This window comes from Perca flavescens, chromosome 12, assembly GCF_004354835.1.
Source record: "Perca flavescens isolate YP-PL-M2 chromosome 12, PFLA_1.0, whole genome shotgun sequence".
NCBI lineage: Eukaryota > Metazoa > Chordata > Actinopteri > Perciformes > Percidae > Perca > Perca flavescens.
Window position 1 is genome coordinate 10,772,124 of NC_041342.1, and position 23,733 is coordinate 10,795,856.

Consider the following 23,733-nt stretch of genomic DNA (forward strand, 5'->3'; position numbering starts at 1 on the left):
ATACTTTTTCTGCTAAATACTTGATAAAATGACCAATCCCATTTGGAGGGAGAAAAAAAAAATAAAAATACACAGGAGAGGATCCAGAGTCACAGTTAACTTTTTTGTGTTCCTCCCCAGATACAAGATCTTTCTGGGGAGAGTTCCATTGTTCTGGGATGATACTGCTTATTGGACTTTTTTTTTTTTTTTTAATATATATATATATATATATATATATATATATTCTGTGGATTCAAGCCAAGTCCTTAACATGGAAATGGAACCTCCCCCACTTTTGTTCCAACAAAGGTCTCAACCAGAGATTAGACCCGAGACAGGGTGGCTGTTTTTACTGTTGGAGTTTGGCTTGAAATGGCCTAGACCAAGTTCAAATGGACCGATCCAAATGGAGAGCGCCGGTTGTCGCTAACTGGAGCTTCTTCTTAGGATCGTCTGTTCTCCGCTCAAATATAGGTTTGTGTCGGAGACGGACTGTGGACTTTTGTTTGTTCAATTACACATTTTTATTGGGATTTTATTGGGATTCAGTGTAGTCTCCTGTAAGGGTGGGAAAAGACAGAGTGACCATTAGACAAAGTAACGCATATTGTAATGATTGTATTAAAACATAGTCCGCAACAGGGCTGGATAATATGGTTGAACTCATGTGGTTATCACATTCATATTATTTTTCACTATAATATATCATATGATGATATGGCAACTGCATGCAAAACCACATAAAATATTTAAACTGATGTTCAATTATGTGTCTGTCTGCACATAGAACAAAAACTTCAATATTGCATTTTGTGGCCGGATATATAAAATAGATGATAGCGGATAATTTGTAAAAAGATAAAACAATATGATCATCACAATACGTTTCATATGAATGCTGCCTTACTTAAATATAAAAATAGTCTAGGTAGGTGTTTTGCACCCTACTTTGGTGTCAGTGTAAACTTCCTTGGGGGAATGTGTGATGCCTGTTGCTATGGATTCGAGGCCTTAACTGCATCTTATATTTATTAAAATACTGTCCTTTAAAGGGCATCTTGACTCAGTGCAGTTCACATCTGAAGGATTTTTTTACATTAGATATACAATAAATTGGGCTGGGCTTTGAGCCTCAATACTAATTTTTATTACAGACTGAAATGTACCAAATAATGAAAACTGACGTTTGCACTCTTGCTAACTTAAGCCCAGTTTAGAGCAAAGATTTGCGGCGAGACAAAATCGTTTTAGAAAGTTGCGGCAGCCTGAACTGGCCCGTCTCAACCCGGCTGATGGTCTGTAAAGTTGGAAGTCTTCTGGTAGCTGTGCCAAGAGAAATCTTAATCATTCTGAATCTTGCAGAGACGGAGAGCGTAGGTATATGCAAGGAGATAACACGGGCACAGGCTAATTATTGCTAACGAAAATGCTAGTTAACACTAGTAATTAAACTTAAACAGCTAATGTAAGTCGAAACTGCCTGCGAGCTTCTCCTGTACTATACAGTAATTCCTCTATTGTACGACAGTAAGTTGCGTGATTATGAAACAATCATTAGCCTATTTTTACAAAAACGTCTGCTATGGAGCCATAACTTGAGATGCCAGGTAATGGAGCCTTTTATACATTGTCATGTTTCTTTAGAAATAAACAATGGACAAATAGAGTCTTTAAACGCTTCAGATGTGAAGTTATTCGCTGTCAAAGTGACGTCAAAATGACGTCAAAATGAATGGCAGTCAATGGAATGCTAACTAATTATATATCCAGCTACAAAAAAAGCCTGAAAAGTTGGAAGCTAGATCAGAAGTACAGAGAGTCGTTGCTATGGAGATGATACACTGTCTCGTCTAGTTGCATTGGTGTAAACTGGCGGCTTTCAGAACGTTGCAGACCGGCGCATTGCAAGTAGTAACAAGTTTCAACTCGTCTCGTGGGGTATCTTTGGTCTGAACTGGGCTTCACACATAGTTCACGATATCAATCCAAATATGACCAATTCAGGAGACGTTCTTGTGGTCGGACATTATAGATTTCTTAAACATGAAATAAAAAAGTGTTGCGTTTTCTCAAAGTCAGCCATCTAAAAAGGAGCATTTGATAACAATGACCTAACATTCAGATATGGTACTGGCACTTGTATTGAAACATTTGCTAATTACACGTTCTGGTCATTTAGCGAGTCTTACACATATATACCTGAGTCGGGTTGGTCATTGTGCAGAGTAAATGTGTCAATCGAAGGGATGTTCAGGGCAGCAGGGTTTCACCTTGCACCAGGAATCAATGCAGCTGCAGGGAGGAAGAACAGAGACAGGGATGGGGAGGCCAAGACAGTCATTTTGGTTACCGCATGTTGATGTGCCAGAACCTCTATGGTGAGGTTTTGAATGTGATGTCTCCTGAGGCTTAATCCACTTACGGTGTGAAACCAAACTAAATGTGATGACTGCAGCGGGTTCTAAAAAAGGGCTCTCTGGCACTGTAATGGGACCAGAGATGAGATGCAACAAGTTTGGTGGGCTAGTACTCACTGGATTTGCCTCAGTCACTTACATAGAGCTGAAACCATTAGTCTACACTTAAGTGGTTGATCCGCAGAGTAAATAACAGTAGGTCATTTGCAACTACTTTAATATATGCTTGCCCTTGGGGGAATTGTTGGGTCTTTGTAAATGATAATGTGTGGTCTAGACCTACTCTATCTGTAAAGTGTCTTGAGATAATCTTTATGATTTGATACTATAAATAAAATGAAATTGATCTCAAAAAAAGACGCCAAACGTTACTAGTTGCGGCTTCTCAATAGAATAGAATAGCCTTTATTGTCATTGCACTGTAAAAGGTACAACGAAATTTAGGGTGCTCTCACAGAGCCACCCTTGCACCACACACAAAAGAAAAAAAAAAAACAAGAAAACAAGGAACGACATATGTCCAGACAAGGACAAGAATAGGCTCAGCGCACAATATTTAAAATAGTATCTACTAACATAATATAAACTTTTTTTTATTATTTGCGTATGTATTTAAATATAAATATCCATAAAATCTAAAAAGGTAAAAAATGTCTGTAGTTATTAAAAAAAGTGTAGAGTGAGGGCTTATGACAAAGTGTCCATGAGAGTCATGGACAAAGTGAGTGTCCATGAGTATTGGCAGTCCGTATGGCCCAGGGAAAAAAGCTGTTTGTCAGCCTGATGGTGTGTGATTTGATTGACCTGTAGCGTCTCCCTGAGGGCAACAGATCAAATAGGGGGTAAGCAGGGTGTGAGGGGTCTAGTGACAGTTTCCTGCATTTTCTCTCTCTTGCGTGATAGTTAAAGGAGTATGTTTGGGTTTTGGACTGTTGTTCGAACAAAACAAGCAATTTGAAGACATGTCAAGCTTTAAAAATTGTGATGCCCTTTTTTAAACTTTTTCCTGACATTTTATAGACCAAATGATTAATCAACTAAATCGAGAAAAAAAGTCAAAAATGGGCTTGTTGCAGCCCTACACTAATATATGAATTTGGTTATTAAAAATAACTTTTATTGTGTGAAGTGTGGAACATGTACTGTATGATCATTTTCAACATTCTAAAACTCCAGGCACATCTCAGTTGCTCTACTGGGTGACCAGAATGTAATTTACACAGCTTAGCAGCCACACCTACAAACTGTGGCACAAAACCAAAAGCTTATGTTCTCTATAACCAAGACAAAAGATATACGTGTGTGTGCTTCATCTGACATAAAAGTTGGTTTAGGTTTCAACTTTCTCTCTGCTGGTTATCCAGTTAAACAGGCATACTTTTATTGTGTCAGTGGAGAGTACATTTTCAAATAAACAGGCACTTAAAAACGGCTTGAACACACAATGATGGGAAGAAAATACCAGGCAGGAGCTTCACTATGACTGATTGGTAAATTTCAAGTCTGAGCAAGTCCGATCTCCAAAATTATGGGAAACCAATGACTCCTTGAAAGTTGGAAAACACCCCGAAAGTGTTGAACATTACAGCATGCTTTGAAAATGGAAAAAGAGTAGTAAATGGGCCGAAACATGCATAACTTGCACAACTTTATGAGGATTTATTTTTTTACTCAAAGTTTTGAAGAACTTATGAAACTCTTTGCGGTACATCTGTGACAACGTCTAATTAAAATGTAATGATGATGCAGTTATTTTCACAGTTGTGAAAGCTCCATTTGGCAAATATTCATATGGTTTACTTGGAACTTTTAAAAATAAACCGTTAGAGGAAAGAAGTACAAGCTGTTCATCTTTTCTTTTGTTACATAAAGTGAACCGATTTTTGGCTCTTACACTGCACTTGGGATATCTACTTCCTCTCATGTTCAAAATAATGATTCTTAACTCAGCAGTGGCTGTTAAGAACATCATATCATGGAAAAGGAAAGTGTGTCTCTAGTTATCAGAAACGTGTAGTGATATGTGCACTAGTATATAACAACCTTTGCTTCCATATTTTTGAAAATCCTTACCCCAGTTACCACATTTTGTCAGATCAGGAAATAGCCAAACACATTTTTCCTGCCATATGCACAACGCCTGTTCTTAAATCGTAACTCTCGCCAAAATGCAACCTAGGATCTTTTTGTGAATGTACCCGGGTCAAACTTTCGTTTAAAAAGCATAATTAGGACGGAAGCGCCACTTTAAGATTTACCGTATTTTCGGTCAAATGGCCTTTTGAATGGGATTGCTAGGGGCACTACTATGATAGCATCAAAATAGCTATTTTTAAAACGCTAAGAAGGCTCGACACAACATGAGACTTTGCTCCAAGTATCACCAGGGGCTCTACACATGAACTCCAGCATTGAGAACGTTGTTTCCGTACACAAAAACTCTTTTTGACTGCCAAGATGGCAGCGACCGGAAAAACCAACTTCAAAACCTTTTTTTTTTAGTAAACCCTGTGTACACAAACAGTACTGTGTACTGCTTACTGTGTACGGAAACAACGTTCTCAATGCAAAGTTTCATGTTGTGTCGAGCCTTCTTAGCGTTTTAAAAATAGCTATTTTGATGCCATCATAGTACTGCCCCTAGCACTCCCATTCAAAAGGCCATTTGACCGCAAAACGAGAGTACGGTCAATCTTAAAAGTGACGTTTCCGTCCTAATTATGCTTTTAAATGAAAGTTTAGGTACATTCACAAAAAGACCCCAGGTTGCCTAGGTACGCTCCTCTTTGCATATGTATCTGCCTGTATTTCATACAGCAGCAAATACATCAACTGAACTTTGTTACCTCTTATGGTAGACGCAGAGGCAAGCCAGCCTGGCGATGGTCTCTCCCTGTACCAGATCCTCCAAACAGATGGAGCACTCGCCGCTGTCTTTACTGAGCACATCCGCTGTACACACACACACACACACACACACACACACACACACACACACACACACACACACACACACACACACACACACACAATAAGTATTTCCAGCCTTTAAAAAGCACAGGCGTCAGGCCATTTCTGTGATATGATACTTACTATTGTATGGTAGGGGAGGAGACGTGAGGCAGCTCAACAGGTGATCCTCGATCCGACCCCCGGGGAAGGGCTTGGAGCAGAAAGGACAGCGGATATCTGCACAGAGCAGAGAAACAACATAGCTGAGATTGACACATTGTGCGTCACAGCGGGACATAAAAAATAGATGATGTGCACATCATGTCGAGCACAAGTTCTATGTTTGGACGACTAGATTACACAGGCTGACTTGGCGAACAACAGAGCAGGCTGAAACCCAATCAGTCATTGTCGTCCCAGAGATAGTGTGAATGACGTGACCTGACCCTAAATAGTTTGGAACTTTATTTGACTGCATGTACCGTGCAAAACAGTGAATAGGGCTGAAGGGATAGCCAACACAAGAGCCATGTGTGGATGGGACAGACAGTGTGCCTAACTGCCCTACATTTCCCTCCTTCATGTAAGAGCCGTTGCCAACAGTGAGCGGGCATTTGAAGTTGTGACCCATTTCCCTACACTCGCCAGAGGGCTGGCCTGGGAAAACCCACCACAATGTTGTGTTTTGGCTCTGAATGTCATGCACCACCACCATCTCTTGTGTAGTCGATTGTTTAATCTAATGCAGACCAAGTATGCATTTTCACTTCCTCTGCAAACTCAAGTTCCCATTTTTACTGCACTTTAACAACAAGGTGGTTGGTTACTTCAAGTTTTCAACTCGCATGCCGCAGGATTTGCTAATGACAAACACTGTCAACAGGCCTTGTGATATGAAAGGGCATGTATGTCACCACTTCCAGGTTTACGCCACAGCTCTGCTTAATACAATAGGGTCTCTGATGATTTTCGTCAGTATGCAAGCACGGGAAAAGAGATTATCCCTTCAGGAATGTAAATTCTCCAAATAATCCATTTTAATTTATTGACTGGGTAGAGTCGAGGGCTGCACTGGGAGATATTTTGAAGCAAACTAAATAGTGTTCTATGAGACTAAAGGTCTTTGACTTTGTGTACTATTGAAACTGTCTTTCTTGGCCTTAAAGGCTGTTCTGGAGTGAGTATCTCTGACTTTATTTTACTATCGTGGCCAAGTAAAGTTTACAATGAATACCCCTACCTCCTACTTAACCATCATATCCATATTACTATTATTTTCTCTATACCAGTCACCCACTGATGTCTTCAGTTAAATCTCAGCTGTCAGACGAAACAACAGTCAATGTCCAAATTTCGTCCCATTTTCTTATGTTGAGGTATTGAGTAATTCATTTAAGCTGATATTGCCAAGCTCTAACTAACATCATCCATGAATTTTATGTAATACATGCATGTGAGCCGTTTTGACATCTAAAAACAAGGTAAATCACAAAGCATTACTGACGGAGACAGACACTTATTAGGGCACGTTTTATTTATGCGCCACAAATAACAATAAAAAAATACATGTATAGAAAATACTACTGTACTGTGTGAATATGTTAACTTACTACCATGACGGTTGTTAACACGGTAAAGGCCGATCCAAGCCTCTGAAACCGGCCGCTGGTGTGTGCCTCGAACCCGGGCGGATCTTGCGCCCACGCTGCGGGCGGAGGAGTGCCTATTCCCGGGCAGCCGCTCGGAAAAAGTGCGGTGGGGCGTGCGGCCTGTCTCCTCTCCGGACTGGTGTTCCGCTACCACGGGACGCTCCGGACTTATATTCCCGTCTTCCTCGGGTTTCCCCTCGCTGTTGTTGTCGTCCGCGGGAGACGCTTGACTAATGCTAGAGGGGATGCTGTGGTGGTCAGCGGGACTGCCGTCGGCGCTCGCCCCATGCTGCCCCAGGTCCGAGTCACTGCCCTCCTCTGATCGGCTTTGGTTGGCCTCCGTGTCCTCGAAGCTCCCCGAGAAGTCGACCATAAGACTGGTGGGCCTGGTACAGCGGGTTCGCCTATAGGAATCCCGCTTTGTGCCATCTTTTCCGTAAGCAGGGGGAACCGGGTCTTCATGTAGGCGACTTGCTCTCGTCCCCATCTCTAGCGAGCTAGCTAGCTAATTCAGCTGGCTAGCCGAGCTGCTTCCTCTAAGCGAACCACCACAGAACAAGGGGGGCAAGTTAACCTCGAAACGACCCTTAAACTGTCAAATGTTTGTCTGCTAACTTTAAATAATAACAACTTCTTGGCAACCGAGCTCAATAAAGATGATATATGTTGCTCGATGTTCCTTCTCTCGCCTCAGTTTGTCCTAACTGTCCACATTTTCCTTTCTTTTTTGACGTGCCCGTGCGTTCTCGCTGCTGCAGCGGAAATAGAGCGTTTTCGCTTCCTCTTTTGAGCCGTACACGAACAGTTACGGTAGCGTCACTATGTCACCTGAGCAGTTTGTAATCTAAACATCAAACAATATGTACCAGTTTATGTAGTAATTGTTGTGTTTGTTTATATATATATATATATACATATAATTCTGCCTTTAAAGCAGTTCCGCTTTTATTCGACTTAGTATTCGCTGATTTGAGAGTAGGCACCCATATATGTGCTATTACGGTAAAAAAGTACACAATAATGCTGACCAATCAGCGCTCTCAAGACAGTCGATGAGCCGGGTAGCCTGTTAGGCAGCTGCTCTGATAAACCAGGAACTAGAGATAAAAGTTATCCCTGCCATTATATATATGTCAAGGGAGACAGTAGCACAGGAAATGTCTATACATGACAAGACCTTCTGTCCAGGAGTACTGTGGCCATCAGTTCCTTTATGGCATTTGGAGGTACCAACGATTGATTTAGAAATGCTTGGGATTAAGTCAGAAAATCCTGATTTGGATTTGGTGCGTGAATTCCAATGTCATGTAATGGATAGATATCAGGAACACATACTAATTTTTACTGATGGTTCAAAGGATCAAGAAACAGGTGCTACAGGAGCAGCTTTTGTTGTTCAGGGGTGGAATGCTCAAGCTTGTAAAAGAACTTCAAATTTCCTAAGTGTGTTTACAGTGGAGTTGTATGCAATTCTGATGGCAGTGCGATGGACTGAACAGATTCAGAACCAAAAAGTGTTGATATTTAGTGACTCTGTGTCAGCTATTATTAGTATTGGGAAAGGGTTATCAAAGAGTCGTCAAGATCTTGTATATGATATTCTTCTGGCAATTAGAGATGTGACAAGGAGAGGGGTAGAAATATCATTTGTCTGGGTCCCAGCTCATGTAGGTATTACCTCAAATGAAAAGGCTGATAAGTTGGCCAAGGCAGCTGCTCAAAAGGAGGCTATAGAGGTCACCATTAATCTATCCAAGGCGGAGGGTAAAAGTATTGTGTGGCAGGGTACAATTTTCAAATGGCAACAGCTCTGGGAGCAAGAACATAAAGGCAGGCATTTCTTCTCAATCTCTAGTAAGGTAACTAACTCAGTTAATGGTTGTACAAGAAGGGAGGGTAGACGTAGGGACGAGGTTATTATTTCTAGAATGAGGATTGGTCACTCGTTTCTGAATAGCACTTTATTTATTTTAGGTAAGCACCAGAGTGGTTTATGTTCATGTCAGGATCCGGAGACAGTGCAACATGTTTTGATTTCTTGTGGAAATTATGACCATCAAAGACAAGATCTACTCAGAAATTTGCAAGGACTTGGCTTGGAAGAAGTGTCAATGAAAAGTATTTTAGAATTAGGATCAAGTGGGAGGGGAAGACGTTGTTTTTTCAAATTTTTAATAGATACTGGACTGTATCATCGGATATAGTGCATTAAGGTGCTAGTTCCGTAGATGGCAGCAATGCAACATATTGGCTGCCGGCTGCCGTAAAATTTCAAAGAAGAAGAAGAAGAAGATATATATGTCAATGCCATTGACGTATAGCTCAGAAATATATGCTAACTCTACATTACATCAAACGGTAAAATTAAACACAACAGGACACGTTTGTCCAGAATCCGCGCTGTACGTGGACATCAAATTGTTTTTCCGGTGAGTTTTCTGCTTCTAATTTGGCCGTTCATGGCTTATCACCACCTAGCTAGCTAGTTAATGTAAACTCTTGAGTCATTACAAAGAAGTAACATAGTTCACTAGAAAACATCTTGACAAATGGATAATAATGTCTCAGTTTAGTTAACATATGGCAGTTAAATCCAGTGGCTGATCTTGATAAGGTAGTAGTGATATGATTTTCTTTCTGATTGTTAAAAGCTTGACTTTTCTACACAGTTGTTTATACGTGGCATTTTTTATTTAATAGATGTAAAATACTACTTTTCTAACTTGAAGAAAATGTACACCAAAAGCCTGGGACAACTTGAAAATGATTGTTAATTTATTTAAACATGTTCTGCCAGGGAAAGCGTTTTGATGTGGCCTAGAGCTGAGCTTTTGGTTTGCAGCAAGGTTTCGCATTGTCCGCCTTCGATCAGAACCTAACTTTTACTGCTGTGTGTGAGATTTCTTATTTTCATTTTATTTGGCTGATCTTTGCTCATTATCCATGCATTAAGGTGCTCCTGGTGTCTAGTGAAACTCGGTGTAAAGTCTGTCAAGCCTTATTATGCTGATAACTTATTTAGACTTTGTCCCCTTTTATGGATGCTTTCAATTGAGCAACACACCCGTAATGTAGTACAATGTTTGTTCAAACAGTTGAAGGAATGCTGCTGAGTTGCTTGTCTCAATACTTGTCATGTAAGATTATGAAGGTTTTGTGTTTGTGCCTTTGACCCTCTGATTGATGTGTTTCTCTGCAGGGATGAGGGCGTTAACTTTACAGAAGGCAAATGTTGCCCAAGGAGAGCAGCATCAGGCCACATGTGGGAGGAGTCTATTCTCCAACTACGCTCCTCCGAGTCTGGAGAATAAGTTCTTGGCTCAGACCTCCACACTGACGCCCCAGCCCTGCTCTCCACTCTTAACCTTTGCAGCACAGCCTTCTTGCCCCTCTCTCCAGCCCTCCAGCCTGTCTTCCACATCATCCTCCCTTCTCTCCACCTCTTCCTTCTCCCCTTCCCTCACATCTTCTCTCCTCAGCACCGAGAACAAACTCCTAAGCAGCCAATCACCTGGTCTGTCCTTTTCCCTCACCTCCTCTACAACTGTCCCAAACGCCTCTCTGCTCCACACATCCCTGGCCAGCAGTGCTCTGCTGAGTCGCTTTGCTCCTCCTCCTTCATTCCTCCATCATGCTCTGGGTGGAGAACAGCAGAGGGACAATGGAGTAGACGAAGGCAGGGAGGAAACATCTGAAATGATGCAGTCCTATTTGGAAGAAACAAGTGTGGTACATGACAGCTTTTTTGATCATTTCTCTTTTTGCACAAACTGAAAACGAAAACATTACCGTGACTGCTAATACAGTCTCATTTATAGTATTTGACAAACACCATATTTGATGAATCTCTTATTACTTAATTTTAATATTCTTGTTTTAACGTAACTTCTTCTGCATCAGCAGTATCATGAAAAAGAGGATGTTTTGCTTGAAGGCGAGGAGGATGCTGGGGCAAATGTGGAATTACCTGTCCTGGAAACAGACTCGGGCAACCAAGAACTCAAGCAAACTATGGTCATCAGACAGGAGGAATTTGCTGAGCTTGAAAGAGGAAGTGAAAACATTGAAGAGGAGCTAAAAGATAAAAAGGTCGGAGAAAATATTTGCACTGCATACTGTATGTATTAGTGCTGTGCAATTAATCCAAATGTTGATCGGGATTACGATTTCAGTTCCTAATGATCATGGAGTAATCGAGAAAAATGGCACATACGTTTTTCAAGTGAACTCTTATTTTGTCTTTGGTTCTGAATGAAGAAAAAAAAAGTTCAAATGGGAACAGTGTTAGGGGAAATTCACAGATCGAGGTGTTTTCACTGTTGATTTGTTTAACCGTTTCAATGTTTTTTTAAAGTTCAGTAATTGGAGAATCTTTCCAAAAGACAATGAGTGATCGTGTTGAATAATCGTGATTTCAATATTGACCAAAATAATCGTGATTAGTTTTTATATAATTCAGCACCCCCTTATATGTATGTCACAGAAATAGTCTCTGTTTGGTGCTGTCTTTGCATTTCTCTGCATCAGTGCTCCCAAACGATGTTCCTGTGTGCTTGTTCTATGTGTTGATTAAAGTGACTATAACGCTGAGTTGTGAAAACATACTTAATTATCTTTCTGTCTGTTCCTCAGTATCTCCTGCTGAACTTGGTGTGTTGCTCCCTGGTCAATAAGAGCACAGTGCCAGGCCAGAAGGACTGGGACTCAGATGACAGTGTTTGGACTAAGATCATAAACCTGGCGAAGGACATTTCTGTCTGTGACCCACAGTTTCTTCTCAAGGTGTGTATGCAGGACTGTGTGGATATTAGGGCTGTCCTCGACTAAAGAAATTCTTAGTCGACTAACACTTATACGATTTTGTCAACTAATCGATTAGTTGATTTAATTGAGAGTTGGTTAAGACTAGAAAAGCACAATATAAATGTAGTTAATTAACCATCTGTAAAACTGAGTTTCTCCACAATTAATCCTGCAAAAGCATCACTTTAAAGTTTGTGTTTACCATAAATGTGCTCAGAAGTTTCTTGGAAATAAGTAATTAAGCATGAATAAGCATTAAAAATGACTAATCGACTAAAGAAATCTTAGTCGACTAAGACCAAAATGACCGATTAGTCGACTAATCGACTAAGAGGTGGCAGCCCTAGTGGATATGTGTGTGTTTGTGTGGGGATATATATCTGAAGGCATTTTTTATTTGTATGCCAAACTGGATTGTAGCTCCTGAACTTTTATTTGAACTAAGTGGTGTGTTTCAACCTCAACCCTACTGGGACTCCATCATGTTGTTTTCATGGTCAACCAATCAGGCAAAACAACCCAGAAAACAGGTGAAACATGTTGTCAAAAAATGCGTTATAGCAATACGAGTTACCATAGAAATCACAATATATAGAAATAGAAATATTTTAATATATCTTATTAAAATACTTTAAAAAGAAGGGATACATCACACTATGACAATATTGTACATGCTTAAATAGATCCACTGACTAGCAAAACCATTTTTCATACTTTCATTTTACATTGGGTTTTCAAATTTGGAAAGAAGAACACTTGACAGTAGGAAAAATACAACATAAGTAGGAGCAAACAATCGTCATAGGGTACATTTATCTTGTTTCATGTAAGTCATCCACTTTTGTCTATCTATCAAAAGATAGGCCAATTTTTCCAGTGAATACATTTCATGAACAATATTAAACCATTACTCTTTTCCTGGAGGATCAGTTCTACACCAAGATTTTGTTATACTGGTGCTTTTTTGCTGGCTGCTGGCTCCCATAATGTCTCTTATTGTTGAATTTATACACTGTAGTCCCAAAAAGGTTTCAGTTGGTTTAGCGCAACTCCACTAAAATGTGATTTGCTTCTGGATTGCCACCGAGCCTCCAACATCGTTGTTGGGTGTTAAGCTGTCTATCTATCTGTCTCTCTGTCTGTCTGCTTTTGATATCTGGAATGTTAGGAAGTTAGATGACTAGGAACATTTTCATTTAACATGTTATTTTCCAACATGGTATGTCCATCCTGTGACATTAGTTTTAGTGGATTAAATGTGCCATAGGTAGGATTGCGAAGATCCAGGACTTAGCCAAAAAAATTTGAACATCGACAACTTCTCAGTCCCTTCCCCCTTTCCGCTAAAGCCCAAAACGGTCTCCTAAGCCCCTCCCCCCACAAGGGAGAATGAATGCATGTGCATGAGCAGTGTTAGACACACCCTCCCTGGCCCTGATTGGTGCATCTGAACAGGGGGTGGATTTTTGCAAATTGCACTTCAGGCTGTAGGTGGTGCCAGAGGAGCCCGATTTTTTTTTTTTTTTTTTTTAAATGACCTGCTTCATGTAGTTCTACTGGAACGTAGAGTCAGTTTCAGCAAATATGACAGAAAGTTAGTTTTATAAGTCTTACCTACTGCACCTTAATTGAGCCATGATCATGAAAAAATAAATCATGATAGAAAATAGTTATAATAGTTTCCATCAATTTATGCACAGCGTGCTTGTTCTTTCTTTTACTATTCAGGTGGCAGTTTATACTCGACAGGAGTTGAACATCCGCATCACAGCCAACTTCCTATTGGCTCTGGCTGCCAATCAGCCCTCCACCAAGCCACATGTGCGCAGATACTTCTGTGCTGCTGTACAGCTGCCCTCCGATTGGCTGGAAGTAGTCCGAATCTATAGTACAGTAAGTCTTAGCCAGTGATGGAATCTGGATGTGTCAGTTCTGTTAGTTCTGTCCAGTTTTCACACATTTTTTTGTCTTGTTTCCAGTGCTTCAGTCGCTCCCTGCCAATGTGTCTGAAGAAGGCAATGGCTGACAAGTTTAAGCAGTTCAATGAGTATCAGCTGGCCAAATACAACACACGCAAACACCGCTGTAAACACAGCCGCAACAGGCGCGAAGTCAAGGTACAGAAGCATATATTTTGGTCTCTAATATTTCACTGCTGTTACAGTAATAACAGACAGAAAACTGTTTGTCAGTATTAGTGCTTTGTTGATGCCAACACACTTTTAACCATCTCCACTGAAAATAGAATGAAACTTTTTTTGAGGGTTTCTATTTTAGTACAGTTGACTCAAATATACTGTCTTCATCACTCATGATTTTTTCTACGTACACTATGTGTGATTTCCAGAAACCGAATACTCAGCAGCTGAAACAGTGGGCAGGCCTGCTCAGATCAGATGAATCTATTCTGACGAAGTTTGTAAGTCAATGTGCAGTACTTTTCTAAAGTGTCACTAAATAATGTTTTTTCACTACCACCCTCAGTAATATTAGAAGTGGGGATTAGTAAGGTGTAGGCACTTTTAGTTTCATCCATCTCTGCTGTGTATGCAGATATGGGATTAGTGCAGATTGTTAAAGGTGCCATATTGTTTATAGTGAGATGTTCTTATCTTTATTTAATATAAAACAGGTTGAGGTGCTATATAAATAATAATCAAGACGCTCAATCAAAGAAATGCACACAGCCCAAATTCAGAAACTGTGCTTTTAAACGAGCTGTCAGGACTGCTGTGTGTATGGGAAGTAGGGTTGGGTATCGTTTGGTTTTTTTTCGATTCCGGTGCTAAATCGATACTTTTAAAACGGTGCCGGTGCCTGAACCGGTACTTTTCAATAAAGTGAAGAAAAAAAATAAGGGTAGTAAACAACAGTCAGTGACTTGTTTATTGCTAAGGCCATGGTCAAAATTAAAGATTTAATAATAATGTAATAACTATAACAATAACTTATTTCACCAGTAAATTGCTGTTGAACCCCAGATGGGAAAAGGGTATTTTACAATTACTGTGAATGCACCATGAGGCTACCTGTTTTAAGTGAATCTGTGTTGTTTAATTCCGACCATATAAACATACTGTATATGTATGAATTGCGACAACGGCAGCTGCTGCGCAGACTGTTACATCCCGCTGTACAGTCACACTTTACACTGTTTAACGTTAGCTGTCAGCATTTTAACCGTGATTAATCCAGCTGCTAGCTAAAGGTAGGCTAACGTTACATGCTGTCAGGTGTAGTGTTAAGTTGAGCACCGAAATGAGGCACCGAAACTTTCGTTCTTATTCGGTCTCGTTACTACCGTTTACGTCGGCACCGGTTCCCTATTGGCACCAAGTTTCGGTACCCAACCCTAATGGGAAGACACAGTTATACTATATATAGGTAGAAAATGCTGCTACAGTGCCGTTTCAGTCATTCCCCGGCTGCAATGACGCTGCAGAGACTCTGAGTGCACAGATGGAGAATACCCGGAAACGCTGACCAAACAGACTCGAGTTACTGACCTCGCCACACTGTCCGACGGGGGTTGGTGTGTCAGGGCTTTTTTAAAGAGACAGGCGCTAAAATGGAGCGTTTCAGACAGAGGGGGACTACAGGGACATTCAGACAGGCTGTATGGGTAAAGTAATGTTGTTAGTGTTTTTTTTAACATTAAAGAATGTAAAAGAAAATTCTAGTTGAAACCCAAAATACAGGAAATTAGCATAGTATGCAAGAAGTTAGCAAAAATTGTGATTTTAAAAAAGAGAATTATTCTTAACATCAAGACCCATCTTCTTGGTGTTTTTGAAGAAAACTGGTCTCATGTGTAACCCTGGTTTATGTGTGTCTGTGTATGTGCACAGATGCAGGGAGAGCGCAGCAAGACGGTGGTGGATAAAAAGCAGAGTGAGTTCAGTATTAAGAAGATGATCAAGAGGCTTCATATTAAGGAACCGGCTGAACACGTTATGGCCATTCTGGGGAAAAAGTAAGCCACACATTCACACACTGGTGACTCCCGCAGAGGCTACGACAGTACATGGGACTCGTCTCACTTTATCAGTTGGTTGAACTTAGTTATGAATAAGTATTTTTCCCTGAGCCCATGAACCATCTGCTCTCTGTGAGTTTATTCCAGAATTCCAGTTTACTTAAACTCCACTCTCCACATTTATCATCTATAATCAGTGTATAAACTTATAATACATTGTTTATAATGCATTATAAAGTAGTTATACGCAGATACGGGGACACTTTAAGTGTGGAACAATATCTTAAACATTTGTAACGTCTCCTACAAAGACATTTTCCTAGAGTAACTTTGTCGTACCACTCGGCTTGTCCTGCTTCCATTTTTAAAATGCGATTGTGGTTGTGTCGGTCCCAGGTATCCTGCTGATCTGAAGACGTTCACCCACAGTGGAATAAAGGGTGCATGGGACAGGGAGAGAGCCGGGAAGAGAATGAAGCTCAAAGAGCCAGAGACGTGGGAACGGCTGCTCAGCCTGGAGGGCAACAAGGCCGCCACCTGGGAGAAACTCATAGGTCTGCCGCACGCACACACAGACAGACAGACAGACAGACAGACAGACAGAGACACACACACACACACACACACACACAAAAGACACACAGACATACAGACAGACATACACACACACACAAAGACACACAGACATACAGACACACACACACACACACACACACACACACACACACACACACACACACACACACACACACACACACATAGATAGACAACTGTTTCCAAAATGTCAAGCTGTTCCATTAATCCAGGGGGATTTTAACACTTTTTTTTTCTCCAGTTCCTCACACTTGTTAAAAGTAAAGAAGAAGTAAAGCCCTGCCTTGTTATCAGATGTACAGCATGTACAGGCTTGCTGTAAGATGAGTGTAATTACTGTATCACGAGTTCCAAGTGCATCACTATAGGAAAGAGTTCTGTCATAGGAAAAAGTTCTCTTAGTCATCACAAAAATCTTTCATCTTTTGTTTCTAAGTACTGACTTTACTGACCTGCTATGTCCAATCTGGTCCAGAGACTCAATCCAGCATTTTTCGAGTACACGACTATTAAATATGTTTATTCAAATCCAGTCCAACACACTTTACATGGGACATAAGTCCAAAGATGCATGTATACATTTGAAAACACACACATACTGTATACCAGTACTGATACCAATTTTATACCCATTAAACAAAAAGATATTACAACATTACACATTACAGCACAAATATTTTCAGCTCCTGTACGTGTCTCTACGATGTGTAATGTTGACAGGCAATCAGCAGCATTATTAGATCTTGGTAGAAGCCTGCTGCGTGCTTATTTGCTCACTGACTCTGATGAGATTTGCTCCCTAGGTATTGAAATTGGGCATTGAATAGTCTCGCATTGCCAGACCTTCCTCCACAGTGCTGCGGAGGAGGGTCTGGCTAGTCCACACAGCATTCCGGGATAAGAGAAAAACGTGCTCTGGTTTATTGGCATCTCTTTAAACCAATCACAGTCATCTTGGGTGGATGTAAGCACGGAACAGAGCCAGAGTTTTAGTTGTGCAACAGAAAACTCAGATCGGACAGATAGTCTAGCTAGCTGTCTGGATTTTCCCTGCAGGGATCTGAGGAGCAGTTAACCATAGTCCTCATTAATCAACCAGAGTTTAAAATGCCAAAGCGGAAGGAAACGGACATCTGGCCGAAAAGAAAGTACATCCAGCGGAATTTCAGGCGGCACTGGATCCATCCCGGAAGTGGAACGTCGTGGATATAGACTAGGCATTGAATGACGAGGCATTTTTTCGATACTCGATACTTTAGAGCCAGTTAGTTTGGTGCCTAAAAAGTATTGAATTCAGTACCCAGTCCTATCCAAGATGACACAAACTGAATAATGTCTCTACTGTGCAGACAATAAGTCTCTTCCATTCATGGCCATGCTGAGGAACCTGAGGAACATGATCACTAAGGGCATCAGTGAGGCTCATCACAAGAAGATCCTTAGCAGACTGACCAATAAGGTGAGATCCAGCAGGGTGAAGCATCTACTACATCCTCATTGTAACGATTATAATAAAGTTAGTATACTGGGCTTTGGTTAGAGAAAAGAGACATTTTTGTGTTCATCATGTTGTTATGTTTCTTTTGTAATTAAAGATATCTATGTAACTTTGTGTTTTGGATTTGTTTACAGAAAGCAGTTATTCAGAGCCGTCAGTTTCCCATCAGATTTCTCGCTGCCTACAAAGTCATCATGGAGCTTAGCACTTTGGGTAAGATATATATACCAAGTGGCACTACACTGGAAAATAGGCCACTTAAAAAATAAGTAAAAAAAAAAAAAAATGAATCCAGGTGTTTTATGCTTGTAATAAGTGAAAAAGAAATCTGAGAAATGGAAAAATACACTTGGTAAGATTTATTGAAGTAAGATGATCTTCAGCCAAGATGATCCATCTTACAAATAACACAGCAGCTTATAAACCGTATGAGATGTCAAAAAAAGCTTCTTTCATCTGAGATCTGACTCATAAAAAGATTTTTTTCAAGACTCTTTCACTTAACGCATCGTCTAAAAACAAGTCCCTACATCTTACTGAAATATAACTAGTTAAGTCCTTGTTGTCTTATATTAAGTTTTATTAGATGTTTTGACTAGAAATAAGACAAATATATTTGGTAACATTTTTTGCAAAACCCTCTTGACTTCAAGTCCTATTACAGAAACTTCTCTTTTAAGTTATTTCATTTTTAAGACACGGTATCACATTCCACTTACTGTGTATTTGGGAAAAGGCTGAGAGTCCTATCATGACAAAAAGGAGAATTAAACAAGAATAACATTTAAAAAATTTAAATGGTAAAAAACAATAATGCAAAATGAATAGAACTGCATTGTATTGTAAAAGCAAGTGCTCTTTTACATTGTTCTTATTGTCAACAAATATTTGGCTACGACTAATGATTATTTATGACTTAAAGGAACACGCCGACTTATTGGGAATTTAGCTTATTCACCATAACCCCCCCGAGTTGGACAAGTCGATACATACCCTTCTCATCTCCGTGCGTGCTGTCAGATTAAAGAATGTGCGGGAATTAGGTAATTGGAGTCAGATTTCTCCGGCCTTAGGGCCTTATTTTGGGCCTGTCTTTCGGACGAATTCCTACTACAAGTGCCCTTAGTCAGGGTAGGTGAGTCAGAAATTATTGAGAGATGGACTAACACCTTGTTAGTTTTGGTCCTTTTCATGGGATTTGTTGAGGATATGAAAAATGCAGAATAATGCTAAATGATTGGTCAGCTTTAAATATAAAACCAAACCCAATATTAACCAAGATAAATTTAGACAAACTAACATATAAGCATTATGCCGCCTAAACATGATCCGCAGTAAAACGGCGTGCTAGGGCTAAAGAGCCAAAGCGAAGCGTATGTATACGTTCTGGAATTGGTTGCGCCTTGAAAGGTCAGCGGCAACGCGGCTCTCCCCATAGGAAAACAATGGAACGGCCAGCGCAGAGCAGTTTTACTGCAGATCATGTGAAGGCGGCCTAAGCGTACCTCTTGACATTCTGCAACAAAGAACACATGCTGTACCTCCTTTTCTAGCCTCAGCATCAGAGCAAGCTGTCCCCCCTGTTAAAGAGATTCTGAAGGGCATCCTGAGTAAGATTCCCAAAAGCAAGCGCCTCAATTGTCTAGATTGGGACACGACTCCGGGGAGCCGGCTGAGGGTGACGCTTGGAGTGCCGTTCATCTATCGACTCTACCGAGCCAAGAAGGACCAGCTCCTGAAGGCCAAGTATGAACACGTCTTTTCAGTTCCAGCTAATTTCTCTGATACTGTCCCAATGTATTGCATTTTAAATTTAAACTTAATTTTGTTTTTGTTGTCTGTGGCTGATGCAACACTGGGAAAAAAAAAAAAAAAAAAAAAAAAAAAAAAAATATATATATATATATATATATATATATATATATATATATATATATATATATATATATATATATATATATATATATATATATATATATATATATCTCTATCCAGTGCACAGGAAGTGAGAGAAGTGACAGCAGTTTAAAATAAACAGCAAAACAATTGGTTAGTTAGCTTGAGTAGTGATGGCTGCTGTGACTAAAAAAACGAATAATAAGTAGTAAAAGATGTCTCTGAACTGCAGCCTGACAAGTGATTTTAGGGAAGCACAAAACCATCACAACAAAACTGCTGCACACCAAAGATGCAGCCAAGTATTATTTTTTCGCTCAGATGGAAAATCTGTTTGGTTAGAACAGTTAAAGGGACAATTTGACATCTGCACGGATAAAAAAAAAAGAAAAGTATGTATGTTGTTAGACTCTGTGAGCTCTTTTAAAAAGCAACTAAAAACCCATCTGTTCAGACAGGCATTTGGGTGGTAAATGTGTTAAATGTGTGTCTCCTTCAATATTTTATTTGCTTTGCTTTATTTAGGCCTACACTACATGACTGCATTAGATGTTGTTTCTTTGATTGTGAAGCACTTTGTGACTGGTGTCTGTGAAAGGTACAATATGAATAAACTTTGCTAGATTGCTTGCTAACTGTTTCTGTTTCTGTGTCTGTGCATCCAGTCAGAGGCGGTACACTGTCGCTCTGTTGGACCGCTACCGCAACGCTCTGGAGACGGCGGTGCAGATCTCTTGTCGCTACAACGTGCCCCCCCTCCCTGGACGCACCATTATCCTGCTCCCCACTACGATGAACACTAATGAGGATTGGAATCAGAAACAAGACTTCTGCCTCCCACCAGACCCCGAGCAAAGCAACGATGAGGAGACAGAGGAAGAAGAAGAGAGCGGGACGGGGAAGAAGAAGAAGAAGAAAAATGAGCAGGACAAGCTTGCTCCTTCTGTGAGTTTTCTTCTGATTAGCAACAAAGGAAGGCTGACTTATTTGACTCAGCTTAAAACTCTGATTAGTGTTGTTCCAACTGTACTTTCTTTAAAGGGGTGATAGAATAATTATATAGGGTATTTCACACTGTTCCTTATGGTCTCCTAATGGGGTATGTAACATTAGTTGGGCTGAAAGTGGCCTGGTTGATATTTTATTGCATCCCCGTGTTTTGGCCCTATTTGTAAAAAGAGTTTTTCTTCCAAATATGGTATGGTCATGAATATTTAGATGAGCTGCGCGCTGCTTGGTTGAGCCTTATCCCCGTACACACACGTAGAGACGCGCGCTGATTGGTTGAGCGAATCGCCATACACGCGCATTAGAGACGCGACAGAATCTCATATTCCAGAAATTGCAATGTTTTGTTACCAAATTCACTTCTGAGACTTTTTTTATGCGACAAATCAACTATATAAAGCTCAAAAATGTGCCGTTTTACGAAAATGGATGGCTAATTGCATATTTGGTTAAACTGTGTGTCAGAGTTCAGCGGCTGGTGCTGCCTGTGTTGCTGCCTCGCCGCCCGGCCTGCCTTCCTCCACAGACCCCGGCCTGCAGCCCACAGCACCTCATACCCGCGCAAAGTCACCGTTTGGGCTAATGGACTAGCTACCAAACGCCGCTGCCCTGACAGAGCTCTACGGCCTGCAACTCCTCTCTTCCTGCTAGCTAAATGGCCCGTTGTGTGATAGTGAGAGCGTGGTCAGCGAGCTTGTTACACCAGCAATCTCTTACCACATGTTACACACATGTCACGCCACTTAGCTATACAACATCTACCTAAATGTCTTATATAGCTAACAACGGTGTCCGATTTCAAGTTAATTAATATTTGTGAACTGTAAGGGTTTCGTTAGCTGCGACTGTCCCTTCAATCCTATGTGTACAGACTGCGGCTAGTTAGCTTCATTTTTGGTCGTAATTCGAGTATATTTACAGTTTGAATTTCGTCACGGCACTTACACAACATCTAACTAAATGTTTTATAAAGCTAACAACGGTGTCCGATTTCGAGTTAATGAATATTTGTGAACTGTAAGGGTTTCGTTAGCTGCGACTGTCCCTTCAATCCTATGTGTACAGATTGCGGCTAGTTAGCTTCATTTTTGGTCGTAATTCGAGTATATTTACAGTTTGAATTCCGTCACGCCACGTATACAACATCTAGCTAACAAAAGCTAACAACGGTGTCCGATTTCAAGTTAATGAATATTTGTGAATTTCAGAGGAATTCTAAGAGGAGGCTAGCTAGCTCTCATTGATAGAGCTACATCTAGCAGCAGGCTCTATCAATGACACTCGCGGACAAGCGGCGTTTATTTCCCCAATCGTTTGTTTAAATAACTCAACACATGATAATTACACACATTAAAAGATTAACTGAAACCTGTGGTAAGAGATTGCTGGCGTAACAAGCTCGCTGACCGCGCTCTCACTCACATACACCGGGCATTTAGCTAGCAGGAAGAGGGGAGATGCAGGCCCTGGAGCTCTGTCAGGGCAGGGGCATTTAGTTGTCCATTAGCCCAAGAGACAGTGACTTTGCACGGGTATGGAGTGCTGTGGGCTGCCAGTCGTGACGGAGCTCCAAGTACCTCATAGCAGGCCGGGGTCTGTGAAGGAAGGCAGGCCGGGCGGCGAGGCAGCAACACAGGCAGCACCGGCGTTGAACTCCGACACACAGTCGGACAGAATTTGCAGTTAGCTATCCATTTTCGTAAAGCGGCCCATATTTGAGCTTTACATAGTTGATTTTGCGCATAAAAAAGTTTCAGAAGTGAGTTTTGTAATGGAATAGCAGACATCTGCGTGACCTAGCTAGATTCAGAAGACTACCTGATCACAGCTCAGTTGTGTAGCCTATGTAAATGTTGGGGCGTGACCGTTCTCTTAACACACCCATGGGTTGACAAAGGTTCCGGTTTTTGGGAGGTTGACGTCAACTTACAGCTTTGTTGAGATTCGCCCGTTTTCAGCGGCATTTTCAAAATATGAGATTTTCATAGTAAAGGGGTGTCAATGGGATTTTGAGCTTCTATGTATGTCCTATTTACCCACCAAACTGTCGTTATTCAACTATGACTATATGTAGTATGAAGTAAAATCAGTTTTGCATTCTATCACCCCTTTAACTTATCATTTATCTCTCGTCTGCTTTTACATTCTCTTAGGCAATGGAGGTGGCAGTTTTGCTCTCTCTGATGATTGGCAGCAGCGCAGAGGACAGTCAGATCTGCATTTGTGATTGGAATTCCCGTGAAGAAGTCAAGCTGAAGTCTGATGTTATTTTGGATAATGTCAGGATTGTGATGAAACAAATAAAGGTCAGGGCTTTTTTTTCCTGAGGTATCCTTCTTATGTTGTCTACTTTAACTTGAATCATGTCATTTTAGCTTCCATGTAGAGTGAGTTAACAGAAAAGAAGTACTTTTTAAAAGATTTTATTGGGTGGCCTTTTGCCTTTTATTTGATAGGATAGGTGTAGTAAGGACTTAGACTTCGGTATACGGGACACATATCTAAGAAAGAAACTTAGAAAGCCTCTAACTTCAGAAAATAACGGACGTGTTTCTGAAGGAAATTTCTGTTCATTTATGAAAACCTTTTTTTTCACAGGCACTATCCGAAAAGTCCCGTGAAGATTGGGACTGTATTACCTTCTCAACAATGTTTTCCAAGAAAAACAAGGTTAGTTTATTTGTACATATAGAGTTGATTTGTACTGTTAAAGGTCCAATGTGTGGGAATTTCTCCCATCTAGCGTTGAGATCATATATCGCAATCAACTCTCTCGCACCACGCAGTTCAAAGTACGTATTACAGCTACGGTAGCCTTCACGCTTCAAAAAGCCGGTCTCTTGCTCTTTTCAATATACTTTTTATTTTTCTGGTCGAAGAAGAATTTGGATTTTGAATACGTGTGGTCCTTCATGTTTCCTTCTTCAAACTTGCTGGGGCCGGGAAGCTACGATACCC

At 40.6% G+C, this 23,733-nt stretch overlaps 2 protein-coding genes across 6 annotated transcripts in view; one reads left to right on the top strand and one right to left on the bottom strand.

The window, feature by feature from the left end:
* Positions 1-235: 235 nt before the first annotated feature.
* zgc:66427 (E3 ubiquitin-protein ligase znrf2) lies at positions 236-7,764 on the bottom strand. Of its 2 annotated transcripts, none has more exons than XM_028593600.1 (5): positions 6,965-7,764; positions 5,493-5,588; positions 5,246-5,351; positions 2,182-2,274; positions 236-540 (listed from the first exon to the last, which is right to left on the bottom strand). In XM_028593600.1, the coding sequence occupies exons 1-4, from the start codon at positions 7,485-7,487 to the stop codon at positions 2,217-2,219; spliced, it is 783 nt and encodes a 260-aa protein (XP_028449401.1). In that variant the 5' UTR covers positions 7,488-7,764; the 3' UTR covers positions 236-540; positions 2,182-2,216. The 2 variants fall into 2 exon arrangements, with proteins under 2 accessions (XP_028449401.1, XP_028449400.1); XM_028593599.1 differs by having other exon boundaries at positions 6,962-7,764.
* A 434-nt stretch (positions 7,765-8,198) lies between these two features.
* Positions 8,199-23,733, top strand: part of tep1 (telomerase-associated protein 1) — a 52,982-nt gene continuing 37,447 nt past the window's right edge. Inside the window, exons 1-15 of one of the 4 annotated variants that reach the window (XM_028592837.1) lie at positions 8,199-8,226; positions 10,200-10,729; positions 10,901-11,089; positions 11,633-11,782; positions 13,532-13,696; positions 13,783-13,920; positions 14,151-14,222; positions 15,652-15,776; positions 16,176-16,333; positions 17,723-17,832; positions 18,006-18,084; positions 19,425-19,617; positions 20,433-20,712; positions 22,929-23,081; positions 23,374-23,445. In XM_028592837.1, the coding sequence (XP_028448638.1) occupies positions 8,214-8,226; positions 10,200-10,729; positions 10,901-11,089; positions 11,633-11,782; positions 13,532-13,696; positions 13,783-13,920; positions 14,151-14,222; positions 15,652-15,776; positions 16,176-16,333; positions 17,723-17,832; positions 18,006-18,084; positions 19,425-19,617; positions 20,433-20,712; positions 22,929-23,081; positions 23,374-23,445 (2,427 nt within the window). In that variant the 5' untranslated portion in view covers positions 8,199-8,213. Of the gene's footprint in view, positions 8,227-9,298; positions 9,430-9,576; positions 9,615-10,199; positions 10,730-10,900; positions 11,090-11,632; positions 11,783-13,531; positions 13,697-13,782; positions 13,921-14,150; positions 14,223-15,651; positions 15,777-16,175; positions 16,334-17,722; positions 17,833-18,005; positions 18,085-19,424; positions 19,618-20,432; positions 20,713-22,928; positions 23,082-23,373; positions 23,446-23,733 lie in introns of those variants that run through there. The other 3 variants (XM_028592838.1, XM_028592839.1, XM_028592840.1) reach the window with 3 other exon arrangements.

What these genes read in the sequence shown, in the direction of transcription:
- zgc:66427 (XM_028593599.1), bottom strand. Translation starts at nt 7,487, where the DNA reads ATGGGGACGAGAGCAAGTCGCCTACATGAAGACCCGGTTCCCCCTGCT. An exon ending in TGTTAACAACCGTCATGGTA is followed by an intron (nt 5,589 to 6,961) that starts GTAAGTTAACAT and finishes TGCTCTGTGCAG; the next exon opens with ATATCCGCTGTCCTTTCTGC. An exon ending in TCCTCCCCTACCATACAATA is followed by an intron (nt 5,352 to 5,492) that starts GTAAGTATCATA and finishes GTGTGTGTACAG; the next exon opens with CGGATGTGCTCAGTAAAGAC.